Source organism: Sitophilus oryzae, unplaced genomic scaffold, assembly GCF_002938485.1.
Source record: "Sitophilus oryzae breed Bouriz unplaced genomic scaffold, Soryzae_2.0 scaffold_227_pilon_pilon, whole genome shotgun sequence".
Lineage (NCBI taxonomy): Eukaryota > Metazoa > Arthropoda > Insecta > Coleoptera > Curculionidae > Sitophilus > Sitophilus oryzae.
The window spans coordinates 4,269,437-4,282,370 of record NW_022146782.1 but is presented as its reverse complement, the minus strand read 5'-3'; the positions used below and the strand labels follow the sequence as shown (position 1 = coordinate 4,282,370).

The 12,934-nt window shown below is 32.9% G+C and overlaps 1 protein-coding gene across 8 annotated transcripts in view; it reads right to left on the bottom strand.

Annotated features, from left to right (window-relative positions):
* Positions 1 to 12,934, bottom strand: part of LOC115884337 (prominin-like protein) — an 82,499-nt gene that overhangs the window by 26,094 nt on the left and 43,471 nt on the right. For 7 of the 8 annotated variants that reach the window (XM_030902882.1, XM_030902885.1, XM_030902886.1 and 4 more), the window contains exons 7-15: positions 12,647 to 12,811; positions 11,053 to 11,168; positions 10,924 to 10,947; positions 7,084 to 7,249; positions 6,312 to 6,591; positions 4,725 to 5,139; positions 4,427 to 4,621; positions 3,831 to 3,965; positions 1,773 to 1,931 (exon numbers count right to left, since the gene is read on the bottom strand). In XM_030902882.1, the coding sequence (XP_030758742.1) occupies positions 1,773 to 1,931; positions 3,831 to 3,965; positions 4,427 to 4,621; positions 4,725 to 5,139; positions 6,312 to 6,591; positions 7,084 to 7,249; positions 10,924 to 10,947; positions 11,053 to 11,168; positions 12,647 to 12,811 (1,655 nt within the window). The remainder of the gene's footprint in view (positions 1 to 1,772; positions 1,932 to 3,830; positions 3,966 to 4,426; positions 4,622 to 4,724; positions 5,140 to 6,311; positions 6,592 to 7,083; positions 7,250 to 10,923; positions 10,948 to 11,052; positions 11,169 to 12,646; positions 12,812 to 12,934) is intronic. The other variant, XM_030902884.1, reaches the window with a different exon arrangement.

Here is a 12,934-nt window from a genome sequence, read left to right as displayed (position 1 = left end):
TTTGTGTCATATGTCAAAAATGACAGGCTTTAGAAAAAATCGGAGAACACAATCTCATTAGGAATGTGATTATCTACAACTTTTATCTGAACACTTTTTGTCTAAAATAGATTATAATGGAGTTAGGGACAATTTTTAAAATAGCCAAAATTTGTTTTTTTCGAAATATCTAGTAAGCCATGAACTTTTTCAAAAATCTGAAAGGCGCATATTTATGACCTCGCAAAACTGCAATTCTTTCCCCATTTAACCGACTCTCTATCTCCAGCACTTTCCGAGATGTCCATAGAGAACATCACCTTGTATACAAATACACGGGTTTAAATAGCGAGTATACGAAAAAATTATTATACAGGGTGAGTCTTAAATAAGTGCAAATATTTTCAGGGGCGGTATATTTCGATCCCAGGAACACGTGCATTTTCTTTTAAATTTCCCTGTATATTTTTCGAAAACTTTTTAGAACTGCTTGTTCACCGCAAATTTTTCCACGGTATAATTTCTTAATCTCTGAGATTACCATAGTTATAGTTACGGTTTAACTCTATGGTTACGGCACTAAAAGGGATGCAAATACAGAAAAAATCCGGAGGCTCTCAAAATTTTTTCAAAAAAAATCAATTTTAAATTTGCAAACTTAAATAAGTCGGTTATTTTCTTTGAATAAGAAGACTAAGGAAGGAGCATATCAAAAATTTTAGGTACACCGCGATGGGCCTCAAATATGGCCGACGTAAATTCCGGTTTATCAGTGTCGTTCTAATTTTATTTAAAAAATATAAACCTATGATGTAGGGTAGACGTGGGGTAGACTCAATAATTTGTTGTTTTATTTTACGTTGTGAATAAATGTTGGTAGTTATTAAAAGTGTTATAAAAATATATAATTCTAATAAAAATAGATAAGTTATAATAAGTATTTATTAACACAAACATCCGATACGCTACTGAAGCAGGTAAGTCAAATTAACGTATCTAAATTCTTTGACATCTAATCTTTGACAAGTAATAAATAAAAGCTAAAATGCAAGAAAAATATATAATTTAGTTAATTTAAGTGAATTTCATAAATGATCGGTTTACTACACGTATGTATATTATATAGTCACTTACTAGCGAAAAGTTGTTCCATTATTTCACTCAATTTTTGCCGAGATCTACCGCACGCTAGGCAACCAACTATTTTAGAGTCTTTTTCGATAAATCGCGATAGTGTCATTGTTAATTTAAGTTCTGCCACAATTTCCATCTAGATTTACTACCTTTATACAACTATCCGTTGTAGAATAAATAATAAATAACATAAAATAAGCTCCGCAAAGACTGACACATTCACAAAATTTCAAATCAAATTCAAATGTGTCAAATGAATCGTCAAACAGAACTGTCAAGGATCCCCACCCTAGAGTGCTTTTTCCGCCCACCATGCATGAATACATGGATAGCATTATGCTCCTTCCTTAGTCTTCTTATTCAAAGGTTATTTTAGACTTTTATGAAAAACGGTAAAGAGAAAATATGTTTCTTTTATCGAGATCTACAAGCCCTGAAAATATTTGCACTTATTTTAAAAGTGTTAGGAAAGTAAAATTTTTTAAATTTAGTTTAAAAGCGGATATATTTCAAAAGCCACTCGGTATAGTATATGACATTAAGGTATTTTTGTGGGCGATTTTTCAAGTATTTTTCTTAAAAATACTTCAAAAACCGCCCTATAAAATATCGGACACTTATACGGAAACAATATGTATATTCAAAAAACTAATACTTACCCATGGTAGCAGGATTTTGTCGCAAGTCGATGTTAGAGTTGAATTGATCACAGCGCTTAATGGACCACAAGTACCAACTTCGTTAGTTATTTGGTATTCGACCCTATCCATGTACCCGTCCACTAGTGTAATGATAGTACCTTTGAAATTGTCCGTAATCTAAAGAGACAAAAAAATCTATAATTTAAAAATAAATTTAAAAAAAACACATTTTTTTTAATAATTTAACTTATACAGGCCCGGCAATTGATCTCTAGGCATAGGAATTACATGCATTGGAATGAAACGCCTATAAAAAGTCTATGCTTAAACAGAGATGGACAACAACTTCCCCGTTTCCACTTCCACTACGACTGTCTACTTAGACAAACTCCAATACGATAACAAATTTTGGAAATTCCGCCACCGCCCATCCACTCACGATACCCATCCCCCTGCCCTTTATTTATCGCCATTATTTTATTTCCCTTCGCCTCCGCAACTATCTATCCCGTCTCCCGTCAGTTCATCACAAAGTCGCCAGGTCTACCGGTTTCGTCTGTAAGCTACCGATCTACCGATTTAAAGAAAAATCTAACGATATGTTCAACTGCGTCTTTAGTTTTTACAATAGAAGCACTTTTAAAAAGCTGACTTATTTGACTAAAAATTAAGCGACTGCCGCGTTGGAATCTCTATAATCTAACTTTATTATTGTTTCATTAAATTTTATTTAGTAATAGCACACATACAGGTCATCGTTCTGTCTACTTGCAGAGTTACAGAGATATTCCTAAAAATCCTTATTAGGCGCGGTATTGGCGACATGCCCGAAGAAGTTGATATCTTTTGAAAAGATTTTGTTTCATTCATTTACTAAAGTTGAACCCATATTTTCCCCAAAAAAATGTAATCAAGAGAAACAAAATTTAAGTTAAGAAACAACCTAAATTCGGACAAATATTTTAGCGATTTTCCTGTCAAAAAAATATATTAATATGAAAAAAGAGTTGAGAGTTGCTACAGCTTTCCCATTGAAATGAAATTAATTTTAGATATCACTGATCAAAATTTGTACAAAGATAAAGTGACTGCTACACTAATTTGTAACTGCTATCCCTACTTGTTATAGATTTATATATTTTTATTAATATATTAATATTATTTAATTCAATATTTTTTTAATATCAAATAATATAGGTACCTAGCTATTTCTAATTCTTGTTATATTTATTATATTTGTATTTTATTTGAGTGATCTATTATTACGACACATAGGAATGCTAATTTTGGACGTAAATATTATATTTTATTTTGTTTCTGTACTTTTGATTTTTTTCTCTACCGATGATTTTGTTCTCGTATGGAATTATAATGTAACAAACCCGGCAACCCTGTTGGGCTACTCCTTATAAATTTTTTTCGGCCTAAATTGCTTTGTCACCGCCGCTGCCGACCGATGCGACGGTGTCGGGGCGACTGCTAGGAAGATCGTACAGTATTGCCATTTCATAGAAATGCCCTTGCTATATTAGAAATGATTTCAAAGTTTTGCATGTTACTTTTCGTTTTAGAAAGAAGTTATGTGCCTAGAGAAAACATTCTTAAAATTGTTTCGAACTTTATTTAATATTTCATTAAGCATGCAAGATAATGGGATTAGGAGATTTGGGATTTGGGATAAGCCAACATAATTTCGATTTAATATAATGGCAACACTGTCCGTCCTGTTTCTATTTTTTCGATTTTATTCTATTAGTAGACGGTAGCCACCACACAAGCGTCTTAAAGACCCGCCCGGCACCCCCTCTCGCAGAGGCTCTCTCGTCGTATCACTTCTATGATCACTTCCCCTATACGATGGTAGGAAAAAGACACTTTATCCGTCTCTGTTGCACTTGTGCGGTTTGAAATTTTAATGCAAAATACGAAAATACCGTATAGAAGAAACGTATCGACCCAATTTTTATCTCTTTTTAATATATTTGATTTTCCATTAAGCTGTCGACATCGCTGTCTTACACGTTAAAATCCAGACCGCGCAGTATAAATCCAACAAGAATACAAAACTCTACTTACATTAATTAATGAATCTGCACCATGGTTAAGTAGATAGTCCTGTGCCTTTACGATCTTGTCCAACAAGTCATTTACGGCATCGTTGAAACTGTCAGATCCCATTTTTAGCATACTGTCCAGTTCAGTAGCGTTAGTCTAAAAAAAATTAAAATAGAATATAAAATCAAGAACAATGTAATAGGAGAAACTGTTCTTCTAAGTATTATCTAAAAAATATTCAAACAAAAAGACTGAAGAAATGTCTAATACTACCATACAACTGAAATAAAAGACACTTAGAAGTATGAAAACCTCTGAAGTATGTCCCATATTTTCAAAAAATAAGATATATGTTATTTAAAATCGTTTTTTAAACCGACTTTTATTCAGCGAAATATATACATATTTATATCACTTTAAACATTAAAACGACATATACATAAAAGAAAAACAGATAGATTGGTCAGTCAGTGTCAAAGACAAAGATAATCGGATAGTCGAATGTCGCTGATGTGTCTTCAACAAAAATGAAGCGAATTTACTTATCCGCGAAGTTTAAAAAGTCTAAGCCAAGAATGTGTCAAATCAAACGTCAAAACGATACCGACGATACGTACCATGACTTGAGTGGCCAGGTTTCTCATCGGATCCAGAATTTTCTCGTTGTACGTGCTCAGGTGTAATTGGCTGAGTTGCAGATTTCTTATCGTGTCTTCGTAACCGGGATCCTGTGTTTTTTTCATGGTATCGATAACTTCTTGGATTTTGTCGGAGAGTTGATTCAAGTTGTAGTTGGTGAATTTTGCGCTAAGCTAAATCGAAAAAAATACACAGTTACTGACAACCTTTCACATCAGATTTTTCTTATTTGTTTAAATTTTATAATCGCAAAAATTCCTCATCTAGGGCTCTTACCTCATCCGTAAATTTATCTAAGTTTGGAGTCTGAAAATTTTTCAAATTGTCCATTATTCGCATGTTACCCTCGTCCAAAATTTTAAAATTATCGAACATGGACTTGTTCAAATTGAATTCGCTCAACTGCTCGCTGATGTTGAACTGGCTCCTGACTTCAGCAATGTTGAACTTATCCTTCAGGTTGAACGTGGTGTAGACGCTTTGGTTACTATGACAGTTCTTCAGCATGCTGCTGAAACTGACTTTGAAACTGTCAAACTCGACCAAATCGTCCAGCACCTGCATGATGTTGGAACCGGATGGATTTTTAAAGGTGGAACAAACGGCCTTGTCCGACACGATGCCTACCACGACGCTGACTAAAGTCATGACAGATATGACGAATCCGAATATAAACATTATTACGACGGCGCTAAAATAGAAAAAAAAATGATAAACCCAATGGAAATAATAAACAAAAATCAAAAAATTCGCGAAAAAAAAATTATAGAGAAAATTAATTTTTATATAAATTAGGTTTAGAAATGTAACAGTAGAAGTAGCCATTTATAATGTTCTAGAACAATTTTATCCTGTAGCAATAAAATATAAACTAATAATTTTAGAAGTAATTAGAAAGGTGCCTCACGTTGGGCGCCAGAATTTAAAAAAAAACTCTTAACAAAAAAAATATATTAATAACTTTTTTTGTGTTCTGCAATTGTCCATGTACATATGTTCTATTTGTAATTTTAATGACTTATTTTTTATTTGAATTGTATAATTTGTATGGTATATTTTTTATTATTTTTATATTTTTGTGCTTTTGTTTGTTTTGTAAATGCTTTGTCGATGAAGCTACATATTTTGGCTTTTTGCACAATAAAGCGTTATTTATTATTTATTTATTTAATTTTAGAATTAATTAGAAATGTACCACACGTTGGGCGCCAGAATGTCATAAAACTCTTTAAAACATTATTGTTTATTTTAGAATAACTATAAACAAAGAGTTTTTCAAATATGTTGTTCTCAAAGACTTGAGGAAACCCCTTCAACTCTTTTAAAGAGTTGTTAAATCCAGGCACCCCACGTTGGGCGCCAAAATGTAAAAAACTCTTTAAAGGAATATTATTGGTTTAAGAATATCTATAAATAAAGAGTTTTTCGAAGCCGTTATTCTTTAAGACTTGAGAAAACCCCTTCAACCGTTTTAAAAAGATTTGTTACATTGAGACGACCCACGTTGGGCGCCAAGATTTAAAAATATCTTTAGAAGATTACTATATATTTTAGAACATCTATAAACAAAGAGTTTTTCGAATCGGTTGTTCTTTAAAACTTGAGCAAATCCCTTCAACCCATTTAAAGAGTTGTTTCATCTAGGTGTCCCACGTTGGGCGCCAGGATGTAAAAAAACACTTTCTAAAATATTATTTTTATTTCAGAATATCTATAAAGTTTTTCGAAGCTGTTGTTCTTTAAGACTTGAACGAACCCCTTCAACCCTATTAAAGAGTAGTGTTACATCTAGTGGCCCCACGTTGGGCCCCAGGATGTAAAAAATGTTAGCCTGGCCAGCTAGTGTTAAATAAAAGGACTTACCAAATCAAGAACTGGCTGCCGGCACCTTTGTTGCAACAGTTATCCGAGAAACCATCGGGTCTCTTACCACAGATCCCGCAGATCAGACCGAGGGCAATGCACACGGTCACCAAGAGCAACACGCAAGCAACGGTCAAGCCCGCGTAGTACCTGTACATGCCGTATTTGGCGATATAATCGTTGGCTTTTTCGAGGGGCTCTTTGGTGGTGCTGGTGAGACTAGTTTGGAACTCGTTGATCATGTCGGTCACGTCGTTCATCTTGGTCTTGATATCCTGACCTGGATTTGATTGCGAAAATAATTTTGTACAATATGATTTAAAATTTTACGCAAGAAATTTAACATTTTTCTTGAAATTTTCCGATTTTTTGTCAAAAAAAAAGAAAACGATTCGTCCTAAACCTACCCTTAACATTAACCCTAAGAACTTAACCTTAAAAACTATGCCGTTCTTCTTGTCTTAAGAATATTTTAGTTAATTTATTTGACTTATTAGCTTTTTTAAATTAAAAATTAATTTTTACAGGGCGTTTCAAACTTTTGTGGTGTTTTCTTTCCTTCCTATACCAGACAAATAGAAAATTTAATATTTATTATAAAGAGAACTAAAAAGTCAAATAATTGAGCTACAAATTGCACAATAAAATTATCAAAATTGGCCCACAAGAAAAAAAATTATTGAACTTTAAAATACAAGAAAAATTTAACGTTGTCTTACATAATATGTACGTTACAAGAAAAGAGAGAGAGAGAGAGAGACAAGTAATTTACCTGATTTTGTGATTTGACTTTTGGCGCTGCCAATGCCAGTCTTTAGACTATCAGCGATTTGCTTCTTAACATTGTTCAAATTTTCGTTTCCATTTTCAGCAGCTGTTTGAATATCCTCGATCCCTAATCCTTCAATGCTGGTGATGCTATCGCTTAAATCTGGCAACTAGAACACAGTTAAAACACAAATATATAATTTCAATAGATAAGGGCTCAAACACACTGACGACCAGGTCGCACCGGCCAGGCCGCACCTACCTCTAAAACCATTAAATCAAATGAAATAGCGCACACAAACGTCCTGGCCGTCCGTTGGTCGTGGCGACCAGAAGACTGCACGGAAATATTATAATTTTCTGCCGCTTGTTGCCGGTTTTCTTCCAAATTAATAATTTTTCAGATGAAATCCCTCAAATTCAAGGCACAATATTTTATTTTCTATTATAAGATATAGTGTTTTAGTGTAGTTTTTGCACACGTGCAGAAAATCCAAAAGAAATAGTATACAGACTGGATCAAAGGTAAACTTAAATCTAATCCCTTTTTTTATCAAGGGTCGATTCTAGTAAAAACTCAAAACATTTTTATATGACATACCTACTCTATTTATGGTTGGTATGATACCTGTTATTATACCTTTGAGTTTCGATGTTTAAAAAATAAAAATAGTAATATTTAAGGTTTTTCTACAACCACTTGTTTTTTTTATTAAATTAGTTTTTTAGTTGTATTGTAGTCATGTACAAGGAGGACAACTGTATTTTAAATATGATATTTAATTCAACGTTTTTCAAACAGGGTTCATTAAACTATTTTTCTACTAGGTACATTATTTTGAAAAAAAAAATTAAGAAAGTAACTTAAACATTCATAAAAATAGAAGTAATTACTGTTGTAGATTCTTCGTTATATTGTAAACATTGAAATAACTGGAAGCTAAACTTTCTACCTGCTTATATTTAGAGTCAGTGTCTGACGATCTTTTTTTACGATGGCCCTAATATGTTTACTTCTAAAGTCGATAAGAGCGCCATATCAGTAGAAATAAGAAACAGAATATCTCCCTTTTTGTCGGTCGCGCGTACACAATGCTTTTTGTTTGTTGTGAATAGCAACTTCGCTTTTTAGTTAACTCGGATATTTTAACATTTCTGAAACAAAATTTTCTAATTGGTAAAACGTAAAAAATCGTTAGATTTGACAACTCTGTTGAAACTGGTCGTTCATCTGGCCGCAGCTAAAAACGCAATACATCCGGCCAGCCGACGGCCAGGTCGTTGCGATCTGGTCGTCAGAGAGTTCGAGCCCTACTGTCGAATCTCAGTAAATGTCGATTTTAAGAATTTTATAGGAATTGCTTAATCCAGGCGGATGAAACTGCCATTTGAATTTTGGAAACACGGCGGAGTTTCTGCCAGTAGAGGGATAGATGGCGCTGCGTAGAAATTTCATCTAAAGTCCCTAGATATTCATCTAGGGACTTTAATTTCATCATGATTTTATCAAGTCATCCACAGAGTATAGTTTAAATAACAATTCGTTTGATTCTCTGTGGAGTAATTGGAGTAGTTGGAGTAGTTGAAAAATATAAATATTTATATAAAATGTTGATAATTTAACAGTGATGTGCTTTGTTACCCTATGAATAAACATTGATATGAAGTTGCTTTTCCAGAAACAATTATAATTAAATAATTTAATAAAAATTTAATTTCTAAGTGACCCGGATCAGTTAGATCAGTAAAATAAATTGAAAAATAAACGTCATTCCATATTTGGCAATGTCTGTCAGTTTCTGTGAAGTGGAAGTGAATTGTGATTTGTTTTTATGGGAATATTTTACGGATTTTTGCGAATTTAGAGTATTTTGGACGATAGGATTGTGAAATTTAAAAGCCAAGTAGTTTAATATATAAGATTAATTAATCCCTGTGATAATTTTTATGAAATTTCTCATAATCAAAACAAATTCTTTCAACAAAATGGCTGTCTCAGAAATTTGGAAGATCATTAATTTTAAAGTTTTATTTAAGTGTATTTATATCGAATCAAGAATTTGTATAACATATTAAAAGCTTAATTTTAAAGGTTGTGCAGTAATTTATGTAAGTGTACGCTTTTAGATAAATATTAAATATACAAATTTGCAAAGACAAACAAGTAATTTTAAAAAGATCATTTATTTATTTAAACGAGTATAATCATTAATCATTAGGTTGAAAATATATTTGTATTTACTTATTTATATATTTTCTATACCCTTGTATTATTTATAAGCCCTATATGTCCTGTTTTATTTGAAAAAAAAATGCTTCGAGTCATCGAGAATAGATTTAATAACAATTTTGTCCCTTGGCTTTGTGTATTATATAATGTGAATTGTAAGATGTTTCTATTTGAATAGGTCATTAAAGTTGAGATTAAAGTTATACCAAATTATATTCACGGTAACTATATGTCTTTTATATAATGAATAATTTATTTATAATTTATAACCTTTTTTATAATTACTTATAACTGATTATATAAATTCTGATAACTTTTATATATACTTGTATAGTGTTGAATGGGTTATATGTAATTTTATTAACAATGTTATAATAAAATAATCAAGTTACAAATTTTTCGTGTTTTATTCTAATTTCAGGGATAATTTCAACCTAGATTATTAATTTATTTGTATCAAAATACATTATTTTTATTTTGTAAAATGTTTTGTTACAAATAAGTTCATAATCTAGATTGAAATTACCAAATATAAGTAAAAAACTTATGAACTTGCAGTAAAACTTATGAACTGGCATTTAAAAATATGGCGCGAACTTTTAGTTCTGCCAGTAGCCCGCTTGGATCGCGTCGAGCGCGTGTTTCCAGGCTTTAACATAGGAGTTTTCATTTCTTTCAGTTAGTTATTCTATGGCTTAATCAAACAAAACCCTGACCGTTTACAATACAAAATGCAGGGTGTTCCATTTGAAATAGTGGAGAAAAATACAGCATGTAATTATGAAACGCCTCTATACAGGGTGCTCCGAGCTGTATTCCGGAAACTCGGCAGCATATTCAGCAGATAAAAATAAGGAAAAAAGTTCGTATAAATGTATATCCTAAATTGCTTAGTTTCGGAGATACAGGGTGTAGAAGTTTCATTTTTATTTCGATTTTTTCCTAATAATTTCCGAAGTAACGTCAATATTTGGATGAAAGTTGGGGTTTGGGAGTTTTTTGACATGAGAAATTTGATTTTGATGTCAATATGACTTCTATTTGTAGGGGGCGCCACTTACATGTGATTTAACTGTTTTGAAGAGTAATAACTTTTCATCCGTACCTGTATAAAACTACTGAGTGAAAAAATTACATTTTTTTTTATTTAGTCAGCATGTTTAATTTATGTCAATGATGACAGGTATTGATAATTTCGATTCCAAATATCTCGAGAACCATTACTCGTAGCGATTTTTCCTAAGAGACTTTTTTTACGTAAAAAATGTCGTAAATGTATATTTTTTTACTCAGTAGTTTTATACAGGTACGCACTAAAAATTATAACTCTTTAAACCAGTTAAAAATGTCATATTGACATCAAAATCAAATTTCCCATGTCAAAAAACTCTTTTCACCCAAATATTTACGTTACTACGTAAATCATTTGGGAAAGACATACATTTATACGACCTTTTTTACATAATTTTATCTGCAAAATATGCTGCCGAAGTTTCCGGAATCTAGTTCGGACCGCGCTGTATACAAAAAGCTCAATTATTTTTAAAAATGCAATCACTTGAACCTAAATTATAACGCACTTATTTATTCACAGCCCGCATGCACTATACTCACCCTGGGAAAGTACCTATCAACGTACTGCGTGTAAAAGAAAAGAAAATTATTATTTAACTTATTCGTAAAGATCTATTTAACTTTCATAAATTTATTCTAATATACTAGCACCTAAAACGTTAAAATTACCTTATTGAAATCGATGTTAGTTTGCAACAAACTGACGTTGTTTCTGACAGCGTTACATGGGTCTAATTTACAGTCTTGTAACGTAGTTGTCAAATCCTTCTTAACTTTTCGCAGAGCTGAAATAAAACAACAATAATTATAATAGCACTATACAGGGTGTCATTGAAATGGCGTAAAAAAATTCTGGGGGTCCTAGTACTCCTAAAAATATGGTATAGGGCGGTAAATTAATATTAAGGGAGTTAGTATTATTATATAGAGTATTATATATTATATAGAGTATGATTCGGCACTGAGAAAACCAAATTTTTTTAAAACCAAAAAAGATTATTTCATTTTTAAAGCAATAAGATGTTCTAAAAATCATGAAATTTTGATTTTCCAATTAATTATTTAATAACTACTTGGTACTTTGGAACCGCCATAACTTCCATAAGTTCATGTTGATTAACCAGTTAGCAACCCGTCATAGCAAACCCTTTACCTTCAAATTTCTCGAAAACCATCGCTCTGGGCGATCTGCAACAAGAGTACCTTTTTTGAAGGAAAAAGTATGTAGTTTTCAAAAAATGAACCCACGTTGCAAAAAAAAATAACCTTAAAAAAGTTATTCACAAAACAACCCACTACCCTGGCAAAAACTCCCCTTTCCGCTTTTCCAAATAATTTTTCAGTATCACCATTTGATTTAGGGTCAAAATTTATCTTCTTGCGGTGCCGTGCCTGTCTTCAGGCGTTGGCGATCTCCATGACTATTTCGTGGAAGAGTTCTCTATCTTCTGCTGCATGAAACAGCCTTTCCACCCCCAGACCGGTCCAGTTCCGTATATTTCTCAGCCATGACAGTTTCTTTCGACCTACCCATCTTCTACCTTCGACTTTTCCTTGAATAATCAAACGAGGAATATAATATTTGCTGCCACGCATTATGTGTCCGAAGTAGCTCACCTTTCTGGCCTTGATGGTGGTTAACAGTTCCCGATCTTTGTTCAGCTGTCCAAGAACTTCCTCGTTGCTGATATGTTCGGTCCAAGAAATTTTAAGAATTCTCCGGTAGCACCACATTTCAAAGGCTTCTATTTTATTTATATTCTCGACTTTTAGCGTCATTGTCTCACATCCGTAAAGAAGAGTGGACCATATGTAACAACGTAGTGTTCGCAATCGGGTTTGCAGTGACAGGTCAGATACCGACGTCGAGGCGACCCGAATCTGTATTCCCCATTTAGGTGCAAATAAGGGTCGTCAGGCGGTCGAACCGACGTTGGTACCCGACGTCAGGTTTATTAAACGCGACGTATACCCGACGTTAGATAACGTCCAAATGCTACTTGGGAATTTCGATGTGTTTGGTTTGATTTAATGATGCCAAGTAATTTACTTAGTTTCATGTATTTTATTTGCAATTTAATTTATAATATAAGGGGTCTGGCCTGATTGTAATCGTAGTAGGCTAAAGATAGACAGAAAGATCCCGATCAAGGCCGCATAGCGCCGTGTACAAGTTGAATAGAAGAATGAAAGAAATAAAACATATTAAACCCAAAAACAAAAATCGCATTATTACAAGAAATTAACCACAACAATGACTTACCGTCATTCAATTGAGACGCGTACACTCTCAGCCTGTTTGAGCTCGTTTTCAGATCCTCCAAAGTAGTCTGGACGTTGGTTAAATTATGAGCGAAATCAAGAAGTTGCAGCATAGCCGTAGCGTTGGAGTACTCCTCCAGTTGCGAGGTGACAGCAACGGAAGCATCTAAAATAGTATATACCAAAATATTATATACAGTCCGTTTGCTGGATCTGTGTCTATGAAAGGAATGCGGACAAAAAACATTTAAATAAATAGCAATATATTTTATACGTCGACTTGACGAGT